At 33.8% G+C, this 20,991-nt stretch overlaps 1 protein-coding gene across 1 annotated transcript in view; it reads right to left on the bottom strand.

Annotated features, from left to right (window-relative positions):
• Positions 1 to 310: 310 nt before the first annotated feature.
• Positions 311 to 20,991, bottom strand: part of CHM (CHM Rab escort protein) — a 191,528-nt gene continuing 170,847 nt past the window's right edge. The window contains exons 13-15 of the mRNA XM_019717433.2: positions 13,864 to 13,962; positions 8,943 to 9,103; positions 311 to 3,822 (exon numbers count right to left, since the gene is read on the bottom strand). Coding sequence (XP_019572992.2) covers positions 3,631 to 3,822; positions 8,943 to 9,103; positions 13,864 to 13,962 — 452 coding nt within the window. The 3' untranslated portion in view covers positions 311 to 3,630. The remainder of the gene's footprint in view (positions 3,823 to 8,942; positions 9,104 to 13,863; positions 13,963 to 20,991) is intronic.

Below are 20,991 nucleotides of genomic sequence, written 5' to 3' on the forward strand. Positions count from 1 at the left end.
AAAAACATTTCAGGTTTTCATTCACCAAGTAAGTATGAGAAACTTCAGATTCTCATACACCAAGTGAAATGTAAAAACAGTTTGTAGGCAATCAACGTACTATAAAGCCATAGCCCATGCCTCATAGCACTGATTTCAAACAGAATGAGATCTGATGCTGGCATCTAGAACAGTTCACTAAGTAAAGCATACCCACGTATCACTTGATTACCTTTCCCACAAACCTGACACAGTCGACAGATGCCTAGAAACAAAATCAATTATACAGCTGGACAATTGTTTAAATAATAAACTGACACTAACAAATAAATCAGTTCCAAGACAATCTTTAATTTCTTGGCACATATACAAAACTTTAACATTAAAAAATAGCATAGCATGTCTAAAAGGCATTTAAAACACTTTATTTCCTCTGAAAACTTACTGCTACAGTGTGCAAATTATGAATAATCATATATTCATGCTTTGTGAAATGCATATAAGAAAATTAACTGAGAGAGATAAATTATTCAATACCTATAGCAGTAAATAACTTATTTGTTAAGAAAATTGTTTAATTCCTGCTTTAAAGAATCATTACAATTGAGCAATCCAACTTCCACAAAATTTTTTGAGGTTGTAAGGACTTAGGACAAAGGGCTACCTTCTTAAGAACTGTAGTTGTGATAGAAGTTAATCATTAGCATGGCCATTATTTTAGACAAAGGTTGCCAATCTCAGAAACTACCATTCTAGAAGTTAACGATTACCGTGGCCATTTTACTGTGGGCAACTAAGTATCATAGGAGATGAGGAAAACTGTAACTTAGTTTCCTATCGAAAAACATATAAGTTTATTTTATTTATATATCTTTTTCTGGGCAGGCATACCAACTAAAGAAAAATACATTAGCAACATAGGGTTAATAACTGTTTTCCATATTGATCACTGAACTGGATGGTATTATCATTTTTGCTTAATAAGAACAATGCATATATAACTAAGCATTTTAAACACATGAATCAAAATTCTTTTTTTCTTAAATTTATTGGGGTGACAATTGTTAGTGAAATTACATAGATTTCAGGGGTACAATTCTGTATTACATCATCTATAAATCCCATTTCAAAATTCTTTGATAATCGCAGTTTTTAAAATTTCAAATTAGCTACTGAAATTTCTGCATCACGTACAACATATTAATTTTATTTATATGACTTCAGGCTTACGGTTTTACAACACAACCAAAAGATTTGACTTAAAACTATGAAAACAAATATTTATTTGCAGTAATTAAGATAGCTAAAAAGAAAGCACTTAGAACAATTTCTATTACATTTTGAGGCAACAGGAAATATCTAAAATTCTCTAACAGTTGTGTACTATCTTAATTATCACTAATCATATTCAGGAGCTTTTAAACATTTCAACAGTATTTAATAAATAACCTGGAAGAGAAATTCTGATGCTGGTCAATAGATGAAATAGGGTACAGTATGGGCTTGGTCACGAGACTACAGAATATCTCTTTCATTGCTCTACATACAGATAGTTGTCATAAAGCTATCAGAATTTTTCTAGTTATTCTGGGCCCACTCTGATTAGCTGTGTACATAAATGTGCATGCTGCATTCAAGAGGCCTTAACTCTAAGACTATAATAACAAAGTACAATATCTTAATCGGTGCAACTTACTGCAATTGTATTCAGACTTAATACTCTCACATAGTGGAACCTATTATATTGCTGGTATTGAGGGGCAGGGTCAATACCCAGTGCTTATAGCTATGTATTGTGCATTCAGTGCATGCTACAGTTGGGATTCAGAAAACATGATTTGACTGAAAAAAGATCTGAAGCCATATAACAAAGGTTATAATGTAATTCTCCTGTCCCTGATTCGTATAGCATTATAAAAGAGGAAGAGGGGGAAAGAAGGAACTAAAGAAATAGGGGAGGGGCTGTACAGTGAGCAGAGGGGTTAGGAGTAGTCTGAAAGTCTGGGAAGGTTTTCGTTGCATCTGGATTCAGCTATATCTGCAGGAGGTTGGAAAGGTGAGGCAAGAGATACATTCCTTGGTTCTTTCCCATGAGTCTGTGACCTGATAGAGCTAGATCTTCCCAGAAATCTGGAGGTCAGAGCCTCACTGCAGCTGAAGTATGTAAGAACTATGTGCTTTCTACTGTAGCCACAGCTCTCTGGTCAGCAATACAGGCCAGACTGCACAACAATAAACTTTTTATATATTTATGTAATGAAATAAGTTGTTAAATCCCAACTATTGCTGAAAACAAGTAAACCATCAGAGCATTTGGAAAAACTTTTAATATAGTCACTGTCACTGTAACTAGATTTGCTGCCTATGTACAGCCCTATATTTTATGTTAAGTGCATACTATGATTTAGCAATTTGCATATTCTATTTAGTCCTTGGTGGTTTCAGGTTTAGCTACCGGAAAAGAAATATGAAGAATTTGCAGTGTTTTCCTTATTAAGATTCAAAACCAAAATTCCACATGTTACTACATTTACTGGTGTATAAGACCATAAAATACTAATACAGGAAATATAATTTTATTTTAAAAGCTTAATACAATAAAAAACACTATGATCTACTGTGTTGGGGGAATGACAGCAATTATTTGCTGCATGAGATTTTTGACAGTCACCTCCAAGTCAATGGGAAAATTTTGAAACAACTTTTCTTCCAGAAAAAAACATTCTAAAGATGGCACTGCATTTATCTTCAAAATCATTCTCATAGAATAGGCAGGGCATTCCTATATCCATCTTACATACGGAGAAACAGAGGCCCAGAAATTACATGATTTGCCTAATATCATCCATTAGCATAGCCAGGACTAAATGAGGTCTACAGACACTTGCGCTGGTGCTCCAGTTACTTGACCAGACAAAATTTCCTAATACCGATGGGTCTATCCAAATCTAATCTTTCCTTCCATTTCTTCAGTATTGAGTTTTCCTAGTGTATAAATGGTTCACATATACATATCACTACTAACACTAAAAAACACTGAGTAATGGGCTCATGATTTCTTTCTTAAAAATGTCTACTTTAATTATTAGCATTTTAATACTTCTTTAGAAAACAAATCAAACCGCTATGCCACAAAAGCTCTTGCCAGATCATGATACTTTAGTTTTTCTTGACTTCATTTACATGTTTTCATAATTTGTGTCATGATGCTCATATCCTTAAAGAAAATATAATTCAAATAGTCAAAGGAAAGAAGTGAGCCGATTCTGAAGATGTGGCTTTCAAAGAAAGACACAAAGGGGAAGCAAAAGCTGCCATAAAAGCACAGAATTATTAATAACGTGTAGGATCACTTTCATCTCCAAAGCTATATTCCTGGGAATCAATTCATTTATAATTTTTATCTGCTAACTCCACAGGTTTGGTATCTTAAAGCAGGCAAGTCAATGTGCTTTACAAGTACTATGTGTCCTATTTTAGGAAAAATCCCCTTTTAGACTTCTATGACCTGTTCCTTTTGGTAATTCTACATGTCAATTAGCTGCTGCTTTTTAATATTTTTCAAACAGTTCTTCTATCAAGAAGACTCTGAGGCCAGGAGGAATTTCCAAAAAGGGATATCCAGTTTGGTGTATCCAGTTTGGATATCTGTTATTCAGAGGGCTCCTCTGGATTTCCCAGGCTTGCGGTTTCCTTGGGAGTCTCTGCGTTGGCCTCTGGTACAGCACTGGAGTCTGAAGCCCCTGGTTGTAAACTGTCTCCATCCAGGATGATGTCTTCAGGATTTGGTGGGGGTGGGCAGAAGTCTTCGTTGGGGCAGATTTGCTGGAAAAGTGTCTCAGCCTGGCCAGGGAAGAAACGACACACCAGTTTTTGGACATCAGCTTCAAAGGTATGTGCCTTTCTGACACTATTTTATAAAGTAAATATTACCCTTAAAAATGTCTTTGAGTTATAGAACTTTACTCAATATACATGACCTTCAAAAAAAAATCTACTTACAGAATTCCATGACTTGTCTCCCTCTACTTCTATACATGTATTCAGATCCACCCTTCAAGTGTATCTGTACTTGATAAGATTCTTCATCAAGTGTCCAGATAGTTGAGAATTAAAGGACAGCCATTCTACATGTCAGCTGAAACACAACTTCCCTTAATATTCTTTATGCAATTTCCCAATAGAGCCTATTTGTGATATCCATAGCCTAATTTAGCATATAATAATTTTATAAAGTCATTATTAAAATCAAGAAAAATTTTCATTATTTGCTCAACCATTTGTATTACTGGTATCATTTTTCTCCACCTGGGCTTTAAGGAGTATAGCACTGTGTTCAAGATCATAGACTCTGAATAGATAGCCAAGTACAAATACTGGCTCTGCCACTTAGCGTCAACGTGATTTGGGGAATGCTTACTCAACTTCTGAGCCTTGCTTTCTTTGTCTATAAAATGGCAGAGACTAAGCCTATATAAATGGTAGCTGTTATCATCATCATCAAAAATAATATAAGTTAAAATGTCAAGATGTATGCATAGCTTAGGTGGCAAGGTAAGAGAATAAGAAAGTAAATGTGATCAGAATTAACAATAACAATACACACACACGAAAGTAAATATGGCAAGTAGCATTGCTATCCTATTCTAAACATATTTCTACTTTTATTTAGATGAATACAGCTCATTGTTAGATAAGGGTCTCTGCCATGCTAGGGAGCTTGCACTCTATCCTATTGGTAAAAGAAGCCATTAAAGGGTTTTAAGATATGTGCTTGTTTTAAAGGCTATGTCTTTCTGTACCACTTCATCCCTCCTTTGCAAGGTACACACAAGGTCACGCATTAGTCTAGGAACTGATAACTGGCTCACAGGGCAAATCCAGCCTGCTGCCTAATTTTGTAAATAAAGTTTTATTGGAACACAACCAGTCTCATTTCTTTATCTATTGTCTATGGCTGCTTTTTCACTGCAATGGCTGAGTTGAGTAGTTGTAATAGAGACCATATGGGCTGCAAAATCTAAACTCTTTACCACCTGGCCATCTACAGTTGGTAGACTCCTGCATCAGGTGATTAAAACTGATATTCTTTGGGAGTGGGTGGAGAGATAGTAAGAACAAACTTCTGAGCTTTGATGTGGAGTTGAAAGAAAGCATAGGGAGAAAGAAATATTAGTTTAGTTTAATTATTAAACTAAACTATTGTCTATGTCTGTTAGTTTTTGTTTCTTCATTTGTTTGTCTTGTTCCTTTGTTTTTTTCAGTTTTATATACCACATATCAGTGAAATCGTAAGATTCTCAATTTTTTTCTAACTTATTTCACTTAGCATAATAATCTCAAGATCCATCCATGTTGTCGCAAATGGTACTATTTAACATACACCTACACAAAACAAGAATAAACACTTTGTCAATCTAGTGGCTTAATACATTTAGGATATAGTTACACTAACAAGATAAAAACACAGCACATTAGATGAATTTACAAACACTAGGGTCCAACTGACTTGAGATTATATCTTGGCTCAAAAACTTACCAGCTAGCTATGTGACCTTTGGACAAGTTATTTAGCCCCATATGGACCTTAGTTTCTTCATCTGTAAAATGGGGATATCATGGATACTTACCTCATAGGGTTGTTCTGAGGACCAAATAAGATAGTATATATAAGATGCTTAAGATAGTGTCTGGTCCATAGAAAATGCTCAATGAATGGTAGCTTCAGAATATATGACACCTAAAATTGCCCTCTTCCTCAATGACATGAGAAAATGAATGACACTGCAATATATGAGCAACTTGATAGTTCATCTGACCTATAAAGCTGGACTTCGACTTACAAGTTATGTGCCAAATGTCATAAGTGAATTGGTAACCTGTCCATAAAAAGTGTTCTAAATGGTGGTAGGTTGCCAGTCTAGCTCACATCAGCCAATTTAATTCATTTTATACCTGTAGTATGATACAAAGAATACAACACTATTTAACTATTGTTGTTCCTATGGTAGTGACAGCTCCTGGGGGATGGGGCTCCTGAAGGAGGAGTGACCCATCAATGCCTTGGGAGTGGGAGGCCACAGACCAAGCTGTTCATCAGTATGAGTGGGTAAATAAGACACTAGCAGTATTATGAGAGATCATATGTCACGTTCAGAAAAAAAAAACTGAATATAAACTATAAAAACTAGCGAGTCACAGAAACAATCACAACTACCGTGTTTCCCTGAAAATAAGACCAGATCTTATATTAATTTTTGCTCCAAAGGATGCATTAGGGCTTATGTTCAGGGAATGTCCTCCTGAAAAATCATGCTAGGGCTTATTTTCTGGTTAGGTCTTATTTTCGGGGAAACACGGTATCACTTAGGCTAGCATCAGTGTGGTAATAACAGGGAATGTACTGGTATGCTCCTGCACACAACTTTAACTTGTGAGTATTACACAGAGATCATTTTATATTTTTAGTATGCCTCTAAATCATATAGTTCCATATAAATACAAAGGAGGCAGGACTATGTTATTCAACATCTATACGTTTGCAAATAAGCAGATGTCAACTTGTTAACTGGTAAAATGAAGCATTTCCTTTGTAAAAAAAAAAAAAAAAAAGGAAATATGCAGGTGCTTATGTTTTCTACATAGGAAAAGCCTAGGTGATATTCTGAGAGCTTTTATGGACAATTTAGAAAACAGAAGTCATCAATTAGTGAACTGGATGAACAAAGGATGATATACTGGAATCAGAAAAGTTTATCTAAATAAACTAGCATTTGTAAAACTATTACTGATTCCCTTTAAAGTAGGCATTATGTTTTCTCCCCAAACTGATGTGAAGTTAAAAGTTATATAACAAATTTAAAACTACTTATATTTAATAGCATGTAATAATTAGTACCCAAACTAGCATTATGACTATTTTCTACTGTGATAACACTGTAGTCCTGAAAACTATTTTCTTGGGAAGTAACTTATCTCATAATAAAATTACCCTTTAATTATAATCTTCTAGCTTGCAGTTTAGATCACATTAGCACTTGTATAATGAGCCCTTACTTAAAAAGCCTTCCATTTTGGTTAAAAAACATTAAAGTTCACTCAGGAATAAAAATGACCTAAGCTACCTGGCTGAAAACTTGCTGGCAATTTCTACTTTAAAAAAATTAGAACATCAAAGCAAAATGACTTGGTCATTTTAAGCCATAAATGTAGATCTTGAACCATCCTGGGTTCCTATTAAACTAATAGAATGAATGATGAATGCGAGAGGTGACTGCCTGCTTTTGTTATCACTGGCTGAATATGATTACCCAGTGCCACCATTAGGCTCTGAAGATGAGAAACAAAGAATTTGGCAAAAAAACAGTAAATGTATGGGTCATGGCCTTGCCGCTATGACTAAAAATTAAAGGCTCAGTGAAGCCATTTGCTCCTGTAAGATTCCTGTCACTCGTGGAAAATGAAACTTCCTTCTGTGGTCTTAGAACAATGTTAAATTATCTATTTATTGATTCAATTGACAAATGTGCCGACTATGTCTCTGTAAACTTTAGATTTGTGCTTCGAAAAATATTTTCTGCTCTTCTCTTTCTGTCAAGTGCAGAGTATATTTGTATACAAATTATGAATCTTCAGTTTAATAGAGTCACAGCTCACGTTTGGCAGCTTGTATCAGCCTGCTCTGTATCTCTGCATAGCCCTGCCTAGGAGGGCTGTCACAAAACTCCACCTCGATTTAACATTCTTCTCAGCAGCTAGAATAGATCTTGGGACATTGGCTTGTATCAAAACTTTAAAGGAATTGCTGGGTCACATGGTAATTCTATTCTTACCATATGACCCAGCCATCCCTCTCCTGGGTATCTACCCCAAAAATCTGGAAACATTTATCCATAAAGATATATGTACTCTGATGTTCATTGCAGCATTATTTACAGTGGCCAAGACATGGAAACAACAAAAGTGTCCTTCTATAGATAATTGGATAAAGAAGATGTAGTATATATACACAATGGAACATTACTCTACATAACAAAAGATGAAATACTGCTATTTGTGATAACATGGATGGATCTTGAGATTATTATGCTGAGCGAAATAAGTCAGACAGAAAAAAACGAGAACTGTATGACTTCACTCATGTGTGGGACATAAAACTGAAAGCAACAAAGAAACAAGACAAAGAGACAAAAACTCATAGACACATACAACAGTTTAGTGGTTACCAGAGGGTAAGCGGGGAGGAGAGGGTGGTAGAAGAGGGTAAAGGGGGTCAAATACATGGTGATGGAAGGAGAACTGACTCTGGGTGGTGAGCACACAGTGTGATATATAGATCATGTATTACAGAAATGTACACTTGAAACCATATAATTTTACTAACCAATGTCACCCCAATAAACTAAAAAAAAAACTTTAAAGGAATCATGTTAATTGTGAAACACTATAAGTTACATGTCCTTTTCCAAGATAAGAAAATGCCTTAAGACCATTTTAAAATTACATTTTATATTCCTTACTAGTTACACTCCTTTTGAAATGATTCAGGTTAACAGAGAAAAAAAGTTTGTGCATTGCAAAATAATACACTCATAGGCCAACAGTTTAAATTAGAAACAGTGTTTCTTTAGAATATTGGCATTTTAAGTTCATTTTTCTGAATATGTATTTGCAACATTTCTCCATCCTTATTCAAACACAATGGAGCTCATAAGTGACCGCTTGTAGTTCATCATTATATTGAAGAACATGACAATATCTGATACTATATTTAAAGTATATTTAAAGTAGCTTTCTTATTTATAAAAAAAAGTTTAGGGACAAATTGCAGAAATGGTATTAAACGAGAGAGATGCTTTTCTAGTCTCTTTTTCCACCTCCCAGGGGAAAAAAAAAACACATAATTCCCTTTCCCTACCATACCTACTTCTTAATACAAGACCAAGAAATATTAACAGCCTTACCTGTTTGACTGCATTATCATTTCCTAAACCACAGTCTGGGCCAGAGCAGACGTAAACGTTGGATGGTAAATCATTATAAGAGCTCCTGCTGACATCTGAAGAATCTCTCATATTGAAGTAAAGAGCCCATAGAATTCTTGGCTTTTCAACTTCTTCATTTTCTAAATGTAGACATAAATTTTACTTACATCTAAAGCACAAAATGCCTGTCAATTACTACAATATACAGTCAATTATTAACAAAGCCATGACCATATATTGTAGTAAATCAGAGCTTTGTATGTAAACAATAGTAAATTTAATTTACTATTGTTTCACACTCTAATTAATACATGTGCATGCTATTTCAAGCGATGGCTTTTCAACCTCAGATAACTTTGATTTTTAAAATTATTTTAATGATTAGTAAGTTACTTAAATTTAACTCCAACTGTGTTCCCTTGGATTTCTATTATTCCACCTTATAAGTATCAAAGAGTTTATGATCACATCCATCTTTAAATTATGCCTTTAAGTAAGAAGACAACATAAATTGATTTTCTTATGTTTCCCATGGACAATTCAACTTGAAAAATTATATAGTAAGTCAATAGTATATACAGGCGTATGAGATGTCCACAATAGACAAATCTACAGAGACAGATGTAGATTAGTGGTTACCTAGGGCTGGGGGGACATGGAGGTAAGTGAGGGATGACTCCTAATGGATATGAGGTTCTTTTTAGGGTGATAGAAATATTCTAAAATTGACTGTGATAATGTTGTAACAATTCTGTGACTCTAATTAAAATACTGAATTTTATACATTAAATGGGTGAATTGTATGATATGTGAATTATTTCTCAATAAAGTTATTAAAAAGTAATATATACAGGATTAAAACTTTCATATCATAACTCACTAATGCTTTGTCCTACTAGATTACAAAACTAATGGGAACCAACCAACAAATTACACAAATAAGATTCAAGACTGCAAGTTGTTTTAGCACACATTCTCCCATTTAACAGGAAGAATCTATATAATGTGTGCTAGGGACTGGCCTAGGAGATGGGGATACAAAGATGAAGCAGACTTAATCCTTAATCTTCTGCTTTTTAATGTTCCCTCATATGGGGCCTAGCACACAACAAACACTCAATGAATAATTTCTGAATTAATTTTAATCCTCTTTTCAGGTATAATCACAGTATGATGTACTTATTAAAAGGCCCAACATTATTAACCTGAATAATTAAAGCCTATTCCTTGCTATCTTAATAATGATTTTTCTGCATGTCTTACTTAGAAATGTTATAATTAAATTTTCTTTAGTTGAAAACAGAAAATCCTGCTGCTAACATATTGACTACAGCATTTTCTTTAGCCTGAATCTGAACAAAACTTCAAATTATATATAATGATAATGGATGTATATGAAGATTACCCAAGACCATGAGGCACCTTACAAATCACAAACAAAATGCTAAAAGGTATAATTATCTAGTTGATTGACATTTATTGTTAAATTGGTAATCAATGTAGAGAAATTCTCAGCTAATTGCAGTACTCAATTAACAAGAATGTCCCATTCTTCAATTCAGGATGAATAGGATTTTACTGTATTTAATTTAAAATATCTCTATGACAATAATACCAAATGTCATTTTTCTAGTTCATCCTGAATAATCCATGACTAACTGTGATAGGATGAAGAAGCTCTGAATGGAAGAAGTGATCCCTTAAGATGCCCCTTTCTAACGCTAAGATCTACGAGTCTAAGGTATCGCTATAATTAATTTCACACAAGAACAAGATAGATGGCGAAATCTATTTATTGACGAAACAAAGAATATAAGGAACTCATATTTCACAGTTAAAACCATACGGTTCTTAGTAAATTTATTGGTGAGTTTAGTTTTACTAAATCTCACAGGAAGATAATTCAACATATTGCCTATGAGTTCTGACACCAGACTCCAAGAGCACGGCAAAAAAGTGGGCTAAGGTCTGGAACTCGTTTAATATTGTCCACTTCTGAACATACACTAAGAGAGGTTATCTTGTATTTATTTCATCAAAGTTCCAGCTCAGAGGAGTGTTTTCACTAAATAAAAGTTGGGGAAAATGAATAATCCAATAGGTTGTAGGAAAGAAGTTTCATAGAAATTGAAGCTTTGAAAAGAAACCAGGAAGAAGATGAAAAGTTGACATAGGCTGAAGATAAATGCTCCTTATACAAGGGAGTTATTAGGCTTTGACCTTAAAACCCTCAAAGACACTTATAATTGTTTCATCCTTCTTTGAGGTCAGCTGGAAGGCAGAGATACCTAGAAAAATAACATGCAGTTGTGAAGTACACAATTGTCAAAAAATATTGAAGTTGCCGAGGTTTGGCTAGGAATACATCAACTGGCCAAAAGTAGAATTGGTTTTCTGTAATACCTCACTTTATTCAACTAGACAGTGTGCAGAAACAGTAATAGGTAATTTAGAATAGGATCCTGGGCAAATTAAATTGGGGTAAGTACAGAATAAGGTAGGCAGATGAAAATCAACACTGGCACACAACAGAGCAATACTTGGTCTACAATTCAACGACATGTTTAGGGTGAGATAAACTATTTTAGTAACATAGAGTAGCATGAGACCAAGAGAGCAGGAGACTGTCATGGCCTCTTTCCAATACTCTTGGAAGTATTAGTATAACCACTTCTTAAGACATAGCATAAAGGTCAAGAGCTCTGGCTGATATCTTAAATGTGAAAAAGTAAGAAAGAAAAAAGAGTATCTTCATAACCCTACTGGAATTTCTCAGCTGCAATGGCAAAGAAGTAGTGTATTTGAGAAGAGAACATTATCTTTTACAACAAATAAGCTACCTTGTCTGGTGAATAGGCTGACTTTCACAAAGGCTTATGAAGCACAGCACTACACAGAACATAGAACACAAATAAAAAGAAAAAAATAAGCCCGAATAATGTTATTCCTTTGGCACAGGTTTTAAAACAAAATATTTACAATGCTCTAAAGCATAAGGTTTCATATCACTGTCAAATAATCAAAACAATAATAATAAAAGCAATCAATCTGTGAAAAAAGGGGCTTTTGCTACAGAGAAGAATGTGCTTTAATGTATTAAAAGTTCACATTGCTCATAAAGTTCCTTCTTCCTCATTTAGGCAGGAAAATGAATTGAGTTCTCTTCTCCAGGTGACTTTGCCTATTTGACCTGCCATGGCCCAGTGCTCACTTTATCTGGTGATTCATTTTCAATAACTCCAACAGTATTTGTTCTGACATTTTAATTAAAATATGACCACTACCTCATCCTGATGATAAAAAGGCCTATGTGTCAGTGAAAACTAGCTTTTCAGTGCCTCGGTGCACCTGAGGACCCCTGTGAGCACATAGTTCTTACTACAGAATTTCACTCACGTTCTAAACGATACATCATTTTAAAACAGGATCATTTTAACCATTAAGATTAATGTTTAAAAATCTAAAATGGCTAAAGAAAAATCTAAAATGGCTAGAGGATGCTAGGTAATGAACATGTAATTGCCCCAACTTGATGCTTTTTAAAAAAAAACACAAAAATTAAGTGCATTTCAAACGTGAAGAGCAATGATATGAGATTCAAATTTAGTGGACTCTTCGAGACTACCACAAAATAAAAATAAACAACAAAAATTATTAACAACTTCAGAAATAAAGAAGGAATTCAGAGTTTTTGTAACCAAGGTAATTAAAGCCAAGGATGAAACTATGATTCCACATAGGTTTAGGAATATTATCATGTACCATAACTTTGCAATCAAATTTTTAACAATAGTCCAAACATTTATATGGGACTTCCCAATGAAGAAAATGTAAACATGAAACAAATTAAATTCCTAACAAAATCAAGAAAATTTTTAGATTGTAGGATTTTATTCAGTTAGCTCAAAAAGAAATTAATTATATTGCTATTAGCTCCAAAGAACTGAGCAGTTTTCTTACGTAAATAAAAATATCCCTCTACACATTATCTATGCATTAAGAAAACCAATAACACACTTATGAGATGAACTAAAAGAAAATAATAGTTAGGAGTAAATAAATGGTTTCTGAACAAATAAAACATCCAAAGAGAATGAAGATACTTGAATCAATGGGGAAACTGGCCATGATTCAAGTAGACATGCAAATCCTATAATGAAAATCACCATCACTTCATATAAATGAAGAAGACCCACCAGGCTATTTTTTTGATCACTTACACACAAAATACACTATAATTTGCTCCATTCACAATTACAAGAGCTAGCTTATGATGTGGAAAGAAAAGTTTAAAAATTTGTGGTTGAAAAGCATTTTTATTTTTACCATGAATAAGTAGCATAGTGGCGTATATATCTGAGAGCTATATATATCAGACCACTAGCATGCTATGCATTAAAACACAGTTAAGAAGGATTCCTACATTTGTCAATTAATATTTTAATCTTCTCTCAGTGGAACCAATTTTTCTTTGTAAATGGAGATAACTTTTTCTGATAAAGGAATATATGCTCTCTGTACACCTGTAAAATAAAGAAAATTTAAAAGAAAAAAAATAATTGTCCACAATCCCACCCAAATTAAGAGACTTAATGGCAGTGTTTTTTCTATGCATGTGAGTTTGTACACGTATAAATGTATATTTTTGCACTTAAATATATACATTGTGTATATGCTGTATATGTTTCCTTTACCTTTACAGAGTGAATATATTCCCATTTTTAGGAAGAGAATGTGTTCAATCATCCTAACAAAACATGTAAGCATGATTGCCAAATGCTTTACATTTCAGTGCAGGTTGCAGAAACCTTCAAGAGCTATTTCAGAGGAGTACAGTGATTACGTTACCTTTCTATCATGAATACTATTTAGGATTATTGAACATGATTATTGTTCTTACCTATCTCCATTTCGGTATATGGAGTAAACAATTTCTGCACAACTGGTTCTAAATCTTCTCTTGCTGATTTAGAAGATGTACATGTCAGATGGACCAAATCTGTTAAAAAAAATATTTTGAGTTTCTGCTTATCACAAATTTCACTCATATTCAAGGTACTAAGCTGGTACCATGGGGAACAGAGAGCTGAGCAAGTCATGGCTGCTGCCTTCAAAGAGTTTATAACCTAGTGATAGGGGGACATGTAAAAACCATAACAATATGCTGTGTGTGTTAACTGAATAGCTAAACTATATGCTAACTAATAACTAAGAGAGAACACATGGACACCCAAGAAGAAGCAACCGTTGATGGTTCATTCTGTAAAACTAGTCGAGTAGAAAAGCTTAGGAAGGCATTCATTCATCGGAAGAGCTTAAGTTTTCCTTATAACATTCCCAAAGAGGGTGGATAAAGGATTGCTAAGCAAAATAATTGTGCAGAAAAGACTGCAGGTAGAGTATTTGTTCACCTAGAGATCACACTTCACATTTGTCAGACAGAAGAACCCATTTACACAAACTTTACTGATAAGTTAATAACAGATCATCTATTTATTATAGGATTCTCTAAGAAATCTTTTTGGGGAACACTGTTGGCTTAGTTTGAATAACACATGTAATGGAAAGTCCATAAAATGGCACAGTTAAAATAGTCTGTAATACTTTCAGAAATTCCAAATCACTTCCTCTTGCATCTATCATTTTATGGGGCTTGGACCTCGGAGAATGTTTGCGTTAGACAATATCATGTACCAAAAATAAGCCCTTCACAGAACTGAAATATTGTAGCCTAATACATTTAGAATTTCTAAAGGCCTACATACAGAGGTAAAGGAAGAATGAAAAGTTCTACATATTGAGAGAAAGGACTAAGGGGACTCCTAAATGGGAGAAATTCTTATGGTCCTGGAAATGACTGGGGAGGGATAGAATAATGACAGAAAGAATACATATTAGGAACAGTGTAAGTATGGAGAAATTCCTTCCCCTAAAACACTAGTAGAAAAAGTACACCTACTTCTTTTCTAAAACTTTATTTCAGACTACTCGACTTTTCTAAAATACCCCAGGAAGATAGTTCAGAATTTACCATGGAAGCCAACATCAAAATAGGTATCTTGTTATTAAAATTCATTCCACATTCAACTACTCGAAAATATATCTAAACATAAATTGAGGAACACTTAATAACCATGTGAGCTAAAATCAAATTTTGTAGTATTTTTTTCCAGGTCCACCAAAGAATGTGACATTCTAAGACAGTTCCTGTCTTATGAATGGCCTAATAAAAGATCTACCTTATTTAAGCAATATTTTTACACGAATGTCACTATAATTCCCATTGATTCAGGGATATTGTAGGATATATATGGTACTAATTATTTTAAAAGGTATACTAACCTTCACAACAAAATTATTCCTAATTAGCTTAAATTTGTCAAATGTTATATACATTGGTGGGAGTTTAATCTCCCGAGATAATTGCTGAATTAAACAGGGTATAGAACTACAAAGGTAGAAGTCCCTGATACATTACACTCAAGAGAAACTATCCTGTCTCCTCATCCCCCAGTCTCAGAGAATATCAATGTTCATATCAAAGTTCTCAATTTTCCAGTTCTTTCCTACTCAATTAATGTGTACTAGGGGAAAAAGGAGATGAATGTGAATATAAATTCAAAAAAGTGTATTTTGAAAAATATCTTAATGGTAAATTATAGGTTCTGTTAAACAGGATATATAAAAGAAATACACTGGAACAATAATATCCTTATTTTTCCAAACAATATAACAGAGTTCAGTTTAGGAAACGCTAGCAAAAATTTTTAGTAATGAAATCAGGTTACCCATCTTGTACTTACTGAGTTTTACAGAAATTCTTAGAAAGAAAAATTAAAGACATTCATAACCTGAATTCCAACGTTTGTACCTTGATTTCGCTTAAATGCTACATTAATCGATCTACAAATTTAGGACATAAACAACTTTTTTTCTCCCTACACATCCTGCTTTTCCTGTTGCCTATGTCACTTCCTCGTAAAGGTTACTCTAAAGTCACTGCTTCTCTCCAAATCAGAGAGATTATTGATTATGTTATTTTTTTTAAAAAATTCAGATTATTCTCAAAATTGGTTTATTAATCTTTGTTCCTCTTGTAAGGGCATGTCTTAGAGTCGATTTTTCTCCTCTTTGTCTGTCAGATATAATTCTCACTTACAGTGGGTGTTCAATAAATATTTGTGGCTTAAGATAACTTGCTTCCCTGTCATGGGCAGACATTAAATACTCACAGGCTTAAATGGACATATGTGTGCACATGAATATATGTCTGCATACACATGTATGGGGAAAATTTTTACTAGTTTCTTATGTGAAATGTAGGAAATTATCTGATCAACCAGGATAGAGTTAAGGGAAGTTATCAATGGGTAATCCTCAAGTTATTTAAATCTGCCTGAGAAATGTTCACAGACACTTTAAGATACATCTATAAAATTCTCAAAAGAGTTTAAAAGATTATCTAGAAATAACTGTACAGCTCACCTGCATGTGTCAGACACTATTCTAAGCATGTTTAAAGTATTATTTTATTTCACCTATGCAATGGCCGTTATCCTCATTTTAAAGGTGAGAAAACAGAGGAACAGTGAAGTTAAGCAGATTTCCTGAAGTTATGCAATTAATAAAAGAGCAAGCTGGGACTCAGAGTTAGAATTCAAGGCCCCTTGGTCTGCCTCTAGAATGCTGCTCTTAGTCACTAAATTATGTTGGATAACTGTAATAGTTTCCTGTAGAAGTTGCAGCCTGTCACTTAAGGCAGCAATCTTCATACTAGGGTATATACGAAGATACAAGAAGATTTTGCACAAGGTACAGTAACTAAAGGGAGTCATTGTTCAGCTGCCCAACCCAGCCTCCTTCCACTTTATTAATCAAAGCGTTTTAGTAATTTTTTGTTTAATAATCCTTTATCAGAATTATAATGCATGTATTAGGGTTTGATTAATTTTATACAAATAGTAATTGTATTAATTGCTCAATTCAGAAGACATTTTCAAAAATACTTAGAAGCTTATTGTTGTAAGAAATTAAAAAAGAATTCTACTTCCATTTACTTTTTTAAATGGGTGATAGTGGATATAAAATATCTCTGGTAGTTAAAAGAGTCATATTACAGTTTTACTATTACACATCAATACTTATAATGTTAGAAATTATATTCTTGGCAATTATTTGAATCTTATGAGGCAAAATTGTATATGTCAACTTATAAGTATCCAAGGGGTACATGAGCAAAAAGTTTGAAGGCCTTAAGGCATTAAGGTAATCACAAAACCAGACCTGTAGAACATGCTGTCACATTTCTACTAATATTGAACTCTGCATAAAAATGCTGCTTTGCATTCTGTGACTTTAACTTTTCTCCACAGGATTAACTTGCTCAATAAATGCTAGTTAGATCAAATGGAGCTGTCCTAAAAGTACCACTCAACGAAAATATTTTAAACCCTGACTCTATCATTTAGAAACTATGTTCCTTTTATTTCATTTAGCAACTGCTCAAAGGCTTAATGGGCTGAAAAATAACAAAATGTGTTCTCTATCACAATCCCTCTGTCGGCAATATACTTAGATTTGTGTTGACATTAAAGAAACTTTGGTGCAAAATAAGCTTTCATTCACAGAACGTAAGGGTAATACTTGACAAAACGCTGGTGAATGGAGCACCATTCACAATCAGCACTACTGAAACAAGAGCATCTGAAATTCAGAAGAAGACATCACTCAACACAAAACTAGATACAAGAACACACTTTCAGTTCTCTAAAACTGGATTTGAACACTGATCTCTCATATCATAAGCGCCTGTCCTCTTATAAGGTTTTTTTTTTCCACCACAACAAGTGAGATTTCTACTCAGAATTTGCACAATAATGAGCACATTTAAAAGTGATAAAAGTAACAAGTCTAATGTACAGTAGCAGAGTGACATATTAGAAGATGGTTGTGTGGATCTGGTATGATTTTTGCTGTTTGTATCTACTTGACTAAGTCAATTTATCTCTCTGGCTTCAGTAGTCTCGTGATTAAACACAAGGGGTAGAATTAGTTCATCTACAAGACCTCTTTCTAGTTCTAAATTTTATGAATCTAACTCCTCACTCATCAGCCATTATTCTTTCAACGATGATATTAGACCAAAAGCTGATGGCATTACAAATGTGAATGTAAAATATAAGTTAAATGTTTGCTAAAAAAATTAGGAAATCTATTCCTCACACTTCTGAGATTATCACACACAGCAGCCATTCACTCTATACAAGTAGGCATAAACTATTCCAAATGCATTTAAAGAAACTTCATATATAGGCTAGCCAACAAATGCATCTCGTTGTGCAACCTAAATAGGAATATATAATTTATGCACATAGGCTCATAACTCGTCTTTCATATAGGCAGAAAGGCCAAATGTAATTTATGCAATATAGTCCAACTAAGAATGTATGACTGTGTCAATAAAATAGAAAAGGTCAGAAACACATTTTCTTTATGGTACCAAGAGAGGAACTCAGTTTGATAACATATGAGCACACATTTTGGTTTTTGAATCCAACCATGAAAAATTCCACAGTAACTACAGAGGCAGCTTGTACTTTCACAATAGAATTTAATGAATAACACCTTTGAATGTCAACCTGAGATCACAAGGAAAAATAACTTTACTTGTAAAATAAAATCCATGCTTCGTGACAATACTAACAAAAAATATTTTATAAAGTCACATTTTCAAAAAACAAAAGAAAAAAGGCACCAAACATTGTTTTAAGTCATTATCTAAACTTATTATTATTATTTTTTCATTATTGGGGATTTTATGAAAGGTAGATAACATTTTCTTTAGAGGGTCAAAAAAGCAGAAAAAATTATATAAACCAGTACCTATATAAAATTCTTGATTGCTCATTTTATATATGTATATAGTTTCACATTACACACAAATATATAATATCACAAATTACAACCTGTAACATCAAATCCCAAAATAACACAGCTGTTACTGATAGATTATTTACAAAAAAAAAAAGATTTAAAACTGCCTAGAATATGAATAAGAGTGTGAACTTAAATGTGAAATAGAAGGGCTACAGAGATGATGTCTTCCTCATTTGCTCATTTACAAATGATGTTAAAAGAAAACAAATACTATATTGGATTCATTTAGGATGTAAGAAAAATGAGTTGAAAATAAAGATGTAACAATAAACTGTATAGAAGAAAACATAGGTACTAAACTTATGGACCTTGGGTTCAAAGAGCATTTCATGAATTTGACACCAAAGGCAAGGGAAGTAAAAGCTAAAATAAATGAATGGGACTATATCAAACTTAAAAGCTTCTGCACAGCAAAAGAAACCATCAACAAAATAAAGAGACAACCAACTGAATGGGAGATGATTTTTGCAAACAGTGCCTCTGATAAGGGGCTAATATCCAGAATACACAAGGAACTCATGCAACTCAACAACAAAGAAACGAACAACCCAATTGAAAAATGGGCAGAGGACCTGAAGAGACATTTCTTCAAAGAGGACATACAAATGGCAAATAGACATATGAAAAAATGCTTAACATCACTAATCATCAGAGAAATGCAAATAAAAACCACAATGAGATATCACCTCACCTCAGTTAGAATGGCTATCATCAACAAGACAAATAGTAACAAGTGTTGGAGAGGCTGTGGAGAAAAAGGAACCCTCATACACTGTTGGTGGGAATGCAGACTGGTGCAGCCACTATGGAAGGTGGTGTGGAGGTTCCTTAAAAAATTACGAATAGAATTACCATATGACCCAGCAATCCCTCTCCTGGGTATCTACCCAAAAAATCTAAAAACATAAAGTGTGCTGCAATGTTCACTGCAGCTTCATTTACGATGGCCAAGACATGGAAACAACCAAAATGTCCTTTGATAGATGAATGGATAAAGAAGTTGTGGTATATATACACAATGGAATAGTGTTCGGCAGTAAGAAAAGATGAAATAGGACCATTTGTGACAACATGGATGGATCTTGAGATTATAATGCTAAGCGAAACAAGTCAGACAGAAAAAGCAGAGAACCACATGATTTCACTGATATGTGGTATATGAACCAAAACCAACAAAAGAACAAGACAAACAAATGAGAAACAAAAACTCATGGACACAGACAATAGTTTAGTGGTTACCAGAGGGTGAGGGGGGAGGGTGGTGGGAGATGAGGGTAAAGGGGATCAAATATATGGTGATGGAAGGAGAACTGACTCTGGGTGGTGAACACACAATGGGATTTATGGATGATGTAATACAGAATTGTGCACCTGAAATCTGTGTAACTTTACTAACAATTGTCACCCCAATAAACTTTAATTAAAAAAACACAACAAAACAAAAAAGAAAATAAAGATGTAAGGTATGTTCTGAAAGATGAACTATGTGGATCAAATATAACTTGTTCACCTTTGAAAAACACAATAAATGAATTTCAAATATTTAACAGTCTCAATAACCTGAATCAAATAAGCTGAGGGGAGGGTAACTTAAATTGATTTATAGATTTAAAAATATGCATAACATTACTACTTTAAAAGAGAAAAAATAACTAGGCTAACTTAGGGTTGCTTAGAAAAGCCCTGCATTACTGGATAACAAATGATTTGCTATAGTGTGTCAAAATACCAACTTAACCAATATTTACTTCTGTTTATCTTGCAATTACAGTAACATCTCACTTATTCAGAGGTATTTTACCTAAAACCAAGAACAAAGAAGTGTCCCGCCTCAAAAGAAAAACTTTCCAGCACCCAAAGTAGATGTTATAATGCCCACAGACTAACACAACCACTAGATCAGAACTTGGTTATGTTAATATTACATGCAATTTCAACAAGTTTGGCTGTTTTGTTTTCTGGCACTCTGCAGATTATAAACAGCAAATAACAGGGAAGGGAGGTCAGTGAAAAGTGCTGCCAGAAAGAACATCCTGACTGCTGCATGGAAACAGCTGGAGGAAGATATAAAACGTAAATGCAAGAAATGATA

Source organism: Rhinolophus sinicus, chromosome X (assembly GCF_036562045.2).
Source record: "Rhinolophus sinicus isolate RSC01 chromosome X, ASM3656204v1, whole genome shotgun sequence".
NCBI lineage: Eukaryota > Metazoa > Chordata > Mammalia > Chiroptera > Rhinolophidae > Rhinolophus > Rhinolophus sinicus.